This window comes from Saccopteryx leptura, chromosome X, assembly GCF_036850995.1.
Source record: "Saccopteryx leptura isolate mSacLep1 chromosome X, mSacLep1_pri_phased_curated, whole genome shotgun sequence".
NCBI lineage: Eukaryota > Metazoa > Chordata > Mammalia > Chiroptera > Emballonuridae > Saccopteryx > Saccopteryx leptura.
Genome location: NC_089516.1, coordinates 1,967,324 through 1,975,091, shown reverse-complemented (window position 1 = coordinate 1,975,091; position 7,768 = coordinate 1,967,324). Strand labels below are relative to the sequence as shown.

General features: G+C 53.2%; 1 protein-coding gene across 1 annotated transcript; it reads left to right on the top strand.

Moving 5' to 3' along the window:
* The first annotated feature begins 1,779 nt into the window (after window positions 1–1,779).
* Window positions 1,780–2,937, top strand: LOC136386025 (proline-rich protein HaeIII subfamily 1-like). The gene has a single exon (XM_066357341.1). The coding sequence runs from the start codon at window positions 1,780–1,782 to the stop codon at window positions 2,935–2,937; it is 1,158 nt and encodes a 385-aa protein (XP_066213438.1).
* The last annotated feature ends 4,831 nt before the right edge of the window (window positions 2,938–7,768 follow it).

Here is a 7,768-nt window from a genome sequence, read left to right as displayed (position 1 = left end):
AACCGGCCTTTAGGGTGGGATGGGTCAATGTATCACATGACCGAGACAAGCATCAAGAGTGAGTCTTAGACCAGGGGTCCCCAAACTTTTTACACAGGGGGCCAGTTCACTGTCCCTCAGACCGTTGGAGGGACAGACTATAAAAAAAAAACTATGAACAAATCCCTATGCACACTGCACACATCTTATTTTAAAGTCAGAAAACAAAATGGGAACAAATACAATATTTAAAATAAAAAACAAGTCAATTTAAATCAACAAACTGATCAGTATTTCAATGGGAACTATGCTCCTCTCACTGACCACCAATGAAAGAGGTGCCCCTTCCGGAAGTGCGGCGGGGGCCGGATAAATGGCCTCAGGGGGCCGCATGCGGCCCGCGGGCCGGGCCGTAGTTTGGGGACCCCTGTCTTAGACGGATGTAACAGAGGGAAGCTGGTCATTTTTTTTTTAAATAAAACATCGTTCAGACTTCAATATAAATAAAACGGCAATAATGTTAAGTTATTTATTCTTTCTCTGCGGTCCGGTACCAAATGGCCCACGGACCGGTACCGGTCTGCGGCCCGGGGGTTGGGAACCACTGCCTTAAACGATTGCTGTGCTTTCTTTATTATTATTATTATTATTATTATTATTATTATTTTGTATGCTTCTCTTAGGTGTATCCAGCATCCCCCAAACCTCTTTGACAGCAGCTTGGCCCCCCAGTCTCGTGGTCTTGCCCCCCCCTTCCTGGGACGGTGCCCCCACCCCGTCCCACAGTAACTGACCACACACACATGGGAAAGAACGGGCCCTCTGCGGTTCCTCTCCGCGGCAGACGCGTCCCCTCTTCCCCGCCAGCCAGGACACCTGTGGGCATTCACTTTCCTCTCGCGTCCACAGCAGCGGAGCCTACGTGAGCCAAGTATCAATTCAGACGCGTTTCCTCTCATCACCGTGACAGAATAGACACCTCTCCCTTTAAGTGCTGGAATCCATCTGCAGAAATCGCTCCTTGGCCCTGATAAGAGGAAAAAAGCAGCTAGAACTGGAGGACCGTGGGGACGGGCCACCTCCCACTCCGGAACACAGCGCTGGGTGTGTCCACCCCGCAGATGTTGGCAGAGTGGCCCCCCCAGAGCGCTGGCCGCAGAGTCAGACCCACGTTCCGGGGACAAAGCCCCTTGCTCCACAGGGATGTCTTCTGGGAGCTTAGTGTCAGGCCACGCTGCGTGTGCAGACCCGGCGTCCGTGGAGAGAGCGCACGTACAGGCGGGACGTCGAGGGGCCCGGTGAGTCCTGGCGGCGGTCACAGTCTGCTTGGCTGGTGGGGGCGTCCCGCGTGGGAGCGGAGAGAAAGGCGGGACGAACCGCGTGGGCCGTGTGAGCAGAGGCGGGGGTGGGGGGCCGGGCGTGTGCCAGCGTGCGTGACACAGAGCCAGTGCTCGCCGCGGTCTTGGGCCCGTGATGATCTCACGGCCTCCCGCACAGACAGCTGAGCAGTAGCCGGCCCCCGACCTCCAGCCGCAAGGGAGGAGACGTTTCTCCCCGGGGAACGGGGGCTGGGTCCGTGGAGGAACAGACCTGAAGACGTGCTCAGCGCAGGTGAACGCACGGGAGCGCACCGGACGGACAGCCCACCTGCGCTCTGACCTGCCCTGCTCGGGTGTGCGCTGGCACTGCATCAGAGAGCGAAGTCCCCTCGCTGTGGCTGCCTTCAGGTCCCCAGGGTGCCTGATAGTGATTGGAATCCCTCTTGATCCTGGCTTTAGAGTTCTGCCAGGCACAGCGGCGATGTCACCAAGTTCCCACGCTCAGACGCAAGGCGGCCGTCGGGACCTGACGCAGACCAGCGCCGCAGGAAGTCAGCACCCCCCCCACCAGGACGTAGCACCCGCCCACCAGGCCGCAAGACCCCCCACAAGGACGCAGCACCCCCCACAAGGACGCAGCACCCCCTCACCAGGACACAGCACCCCCCCACCAGGACGCAGGACCCGCCACAAGGACTCAGCACCGCCCACAAGGACTCAGCACCGCCCACAAGGACTCAGCACCGCCCACAAGGACTCAGCACCGCCCACAAGGACGCAGCACCCCCCCACCAGGACGCAGGACCCACCACAAGGACTCAGCACGGCCCACAAGGACGCAGCACCCCCCACAGGGACGCAGCACCCCCCACAAGGACGCAGCACCCCCCCACCAGGCCGCAAGACCCCCCACCAGGACACAGCACCCCCCCACCAGGACGCAGGACCCGCAACAAGGACTCAGCACCGCCCACAAGGACGGAGCACCCCCCCACCAGGCCGCAAGACCCCCCCCACCAGGACACAGCACCCCCCCACCAGGACGCAGGACCCGCCACCAGGACTCAGCACCGCCCACAAGGACTCAGCACCGCCCACAAGGACGCAGCATCGCCCCAAGGACGCAGCACCGCCTACAAGGACGCAGGCCCCCCCTACAAGGACTCAGCACCGCCTACAAGGACGCAGCACCCCCCCACCAGGCCACAGCACCCCCCCCCACCAGGACGTAGGACCCGCCCCAAGGACTCAGCACTGCCCCAAGGACGCAGCACCCCCCAACAAGGACGCAGCACCCCCCCCAGGCCGCAAGACCCCCCGCCAGGACACAGCACCCCCCCCCCCCACCAGGACGCAGGACCCGCCACAAGGACTCAGCACCTCCCACAAGGATGCAGGCCCCTCTACAAGGACGCAGCACCCCCCCACAAGGACAGAGGCCCCCCTACAAGGACTTAGCACCGCCCACAAGGACGCAGCACCCTCCACAAGGACGCAGCACCCTCCACAAGGACGCAGCACCTCCCCCACAAGAACACAGCACCCCCCACGAGGATGCAGCACCCCCCCAGGACAGATTTTGCGGGGTCACTCATGTATCCATCCTCAGTGTATTGGTAAAGGAACGAAAGAAAACTGACGTGAACTTATTTGACTGTTGAAAGAAATGACGCAGCTTTCCTGAAGACGAGGAATTAAAAAAAAAAAAACCCCTAGAAAATGTGGGGAAGGAACAGAAAGCGGAGAATGCACACACCAGAAAGATACTTCTCCGGCGCTGTGGGAGATGTGAGAGGAAACGGGGGACAGAGGAGGCTGCCCCTGCAAAGCTGTCACCTGGGAGTGTTCCTGCACTGGTGAAAGGTCCAGACTGTCATTCCGAGAGCCAAAGACATCCAAGCGTGAGAAGGACAGAGTCAGACCTAGAAAAGACAGAGTGTAAATTCAGAGTGCCAAGGCCAAGAACAGATCTTAAAAGTAGGTAAACACACACACACACACACACACTCACACACAAAGTGTGTCCGTAATGTCATGGTACACTTTTGACCAGCCACAGGAAAGCAACAAAAGATGATAGAAATGTGAAATCTGCACCAAATAAAAGGAAAACTCTCCCAGTGTCATACCTATTCAGTGCAGTTCCATGTGGGCTCACGCACAGATTTTTTAGGGCTCCTTAGGTAGCTATCCCGTATAGCCTCTACAGACTCGTCACTGACTGATGGACTACCAGAACGGGGTTTCTCCACCAAACTGCCGGTTTCCTTCAACTGCTTACCCCACCGAGACATGTGATTCCTATGTGGTGGCGCTTCGTTATAAATGCGCCGATATTGACGTTGCACTTTGGTCACGGATTCGAATTGAGCGAGCCACAGAACACACTGAACTTTCCTCTGTACCGTCCACATCTCAACTGCCATGGCCGTGGGCTGCTCCACTGTATACACGGTGTTACGTCATCATCTGCACATGCGCACATGCTGCCACATCATCCTACAGAAACTGGGAAGGTTTTTCCTTTTATTTGGTGCAGATTTCACATTTCTATCATCTTTTGTTGCTTTCCTGTGACTGGTCGAAAGTGCACCATGACTTTACGGACACACTGTGTGTGTGTGTGTGTGTGTGTGTGTGTGTGTGTGTGTGTTATATATAAATATATATATTACTTATGTATATATATATATATATATATATATATATATATATATATTTTAAACAGACAAAGAAAGGAATAACACTGAGTGCGGCATCAGATTTCTGAGCAAAAACACCGCGCGAGGATTCTAAATGTGTCAGAAGCTCTTTCAAGGGCAAGGACAAAGCAGAGATGCTTCAAGTCAAACAGCCTTAGAATTTATCTTCGTGATGCCGGCAACGTCGCAGCCTAGGCCGTGAACAGGATGTTAATAACGGCGGCTCTGCCTCGGGAGCGGAGAGCACAGCCTCACACTCGGAGGTCGGGGACGCGCGGACGCGGGGAATGCGACAAGGGGTGACATGCGCGGCTCCGAAGACACAAGTGATGACTTTATTACCCGGGAACAGCGGTGTCGGTGCCGTGATGGAAATGAAACCCAGACCCAGATAGACCTCGCTCAATGGAGACGACAAGCACCCAGCTTGTGAATTAGAAAGGGAACGTCTTCGGGGGGGGTCTTCACGCTTCCCAAGACCCCCCCCCCCCCCGCTGATATTCAGGAGAGGGAAGAAAAAAAAAAAAAGATTGTTTGCATTCAGATTTTGCGGATTCAGATAAAAGCCTGTTTGCCAAAAATAAACGCGAGGTAGAACAGTCCCTGCTCTCGACTCAGATAGCGGAGGATAAAAATGGGATGAGGGAAAAATAACCCCCGAGTCAAAAAGAGATAAAACCAGGTCAAAACAGCACGGGGAAGGTGCGCAGATCACAGCACGTAGGTCCACATATTTAGAAGTAACTGAAAAGAGATACAGGGTCTCTTCTTCACTGGAATGGTCCACTCCAGAAAACAGGGCCACGTCCCTGAATCAGTAACAAGGCATCTGCAGGAGCAAGGTGCAAAGGTTGGGGATTGCCCTGGCCGGTTGGCTCAGCGGTAGAGCGTCGCCCTGGCGTGCGGGGGACCCGGGTTCGATTCCCGGCCAGGGCACATAGGAGAAGCGCCCATCTGCTTCTCCACCCCTCCCCCTTCTTCCTCTCTGTCTCTCTCTTCCCCTCCCGCAGCCGAGGCTCCATTGGAGCAAAGATGGCCCGGGCGCTGGGGATGGCTCCTCGGCCTCTGCCCCAGGCGCTAGAGTGGCTCTGGTCGCGGCAGAGCAACACCCCGGAGGGGCAGAGTATCACCCTCTGGTGGGCAGAGTGTCGCCCCTGGTGGGTGTGCTGGGTGGATCCCGGTGGGGCGCATGCGGGAGTCTGTCTGACTGTCTCTCCCCGTTTCCAGCTTCAGAAAAATACAAAAAAAAAAAAAAAAAAACAAAAAAAAAAACAAAGGCTGGGGACGGTCGGCCACGTGGCCACCGATGCCGTCTGAACAAACGTGAGGTCAGAGCTCGTTGCCTTAGCTTTGTGCCCGCGCTGAGGGAGGGCGGCTAGGACTCGTGGCAGAGCGTGTCGCCTTCAGAGAAATAGGCAGACAGGACGCTGTGTCTTCAAGGTCAAACCGGGCGCTGGAGGAGCTGGGGGACCCCTGTGCAGAAGAGGAGTGAGCAGGTAATCTGAGAACAGAGCAGTTCCCCCAGGGGGACCACAGGGAGCTGCCCCCCGGGGCTGGAGGAGGGAGGGAAGAGAGGAGCTCAGGTAGAAAACACCCCCTCCCCCACCCAGACTCAACAGGATATGGAGATAAATGTGCGAAGATGGTTAAGGTGTGAGGCCGCGGTGGAAGGGGAGACAGACCCTCTGTCTGCTGCTGTCCATGACATTCAGGACACAGGTGAATGTTTCTGCTGCAGTGCCGTGATGAATTCTTTTTCTTTTTTTACAGAGACAAAGAGAGAGTCAGAGAGAGGGACAGACAGACAGGAATGGAGAGAGATGAAAAGCATCAATCATCAGTTTTTCATTGCAACACCTTAGTTGTTCATCAATTGCTTTCTCATATGTGCCTTGACCTGGGGCCTCCAGCAGACCGAGTGACCCCTTGCTAGAGCCAACGACCTTGGGTCCAAGCTGGTGAGCTTTTTGCTCAAACCAGATGAGCCCGCACTCAAGCTGGCAACCTCGGGGTCTTGAACCCGGGTCCTCCGCATCCCAGTCTGACGCTCTATCCACTGCGCCACCGTCTGGTTAGGCCCGTGATGATTTCTACTGCCAGCACAACATGTCATTTCAAGAGCTCGATGACCCAGCTACACACTATTTCCAGCTGGTTCATCTGGTGACCGCGCAGGTCCGTGCAGATTCAAGGGAGACTCGCTTCCACGAAATTGTAGCCAGCATCCCGAATGGACTCAAAGCCCCGTGTTGAACCTTATAAACGGGACACGAGACATGGTTTTTGCATCGCGTAGCCGCTGACACCCCAAGTTCCCAAACGCTGTGGAAGACGCTGTGAGGGTCACTGTGTCCGACGACGGTTATAGCTGAGGGTCACTGTGTCCAATGACAGTTATAGCTGAGGGTCCCGTCTGGTCAGCCTCGGTTGACCCGGCTGAGTGAGCCGCTTCATTAATGCAATAAAAGGGAAGCTGTTGAACCGTCCCTCGCAGACTGGCATCGGCTCCCGCGTTTGGGAAACCCAGACACAAGTCACGAAGGTGAAGCCCCACCGCCCGTGCGTTACAAGCCACACAGCTGTTTTCTGTCTAATGACTTCATCTCTCCAGACGGTTCCAGGCAGCTCTCCAAAGGCGATGCGGAGAGAGAGAGATGCTTTTACTTAAAAACCATCAGCTGCCGCTAGCAAGACTGATATCTCATTCATTTCACACTCCGGGGACCCGGATGATATCATTTTTACCTTTTTTGAGCATCATTTATCTTGGCATTTATGCCTCTTGATAGTTTTTCTTATTTTTATTTTTTTTTTTTTGGTGAAATTTGATCGGATTCTGTCAAATTATTATACATGTCTTCATTACCCAAATCCTACGGGGTAGACACTAATGGGATTTGAAGCCGTTTTGTTTTCTTGTGTGTTTCTTGCATAACTGTCTAAACCAGTGGTTCTCCAAGTGTGCACCCTAGAAGATTTCCAGGTGCGCCCCATGGTATTCCAGAGAAATATGTGCCTGTTGGGGACCAGAACACCCATTGGGCTTTTGGAGTTTAGATTTTTGGGGGACAGAGGTGTGGGGAATTGGCTATAAGCTGACAGTCTGCCCAACCCCCCACCTCACTTGCCTGATGAGGTTGCAAAAGGCTGTTAAGCTGTGGTGCTGGATTGTGTACACTACCTCCCATCTTTCCTGGAAAGACTGGAGGCAAGTTTCTTCTATCTTTTGTTTGGTGTGAAGTTAAGATGATATGGATGGTGGGGGTTTTCTGCACTCAACACAATTAAGAGTAAAAAGAGAGGAATTCTTCCATGTATTGACGAGGAAATGAGAGTTTGCCTTTCAAATAGATGCCCAAACATTGAAGAAATCGCTAGGACACATCGGGCTCATGTTTCTCATAAACACAAGAATGAAAAAATTTAACACATTCATGCCAGGACCCAACGAATTTACTAAATCTTACTAAGAATGTATCTATATCTATAAAAAGATTGCTTTTTTTGTAGTTCTTTTATTTTTTTAACCCTTCTTTTTTACAAATTCTAAAAAAGCATAACTCAAAAAATGTAACATAAAAATGTTTTCTAACGTCAGAATAAATTTAATTGTGTCGTATTTATTTTGTTTAATTACCAGAAAGTCCTGCTTGGACTTTATATTTTTTTTCTTTAATATCTGACTCAATTATTATAGCATATTTCTCAGAAATTTGTATATACTGTGCCTACGGTTATTTGTACGATTTTTAAATGTGCCCTCACTTC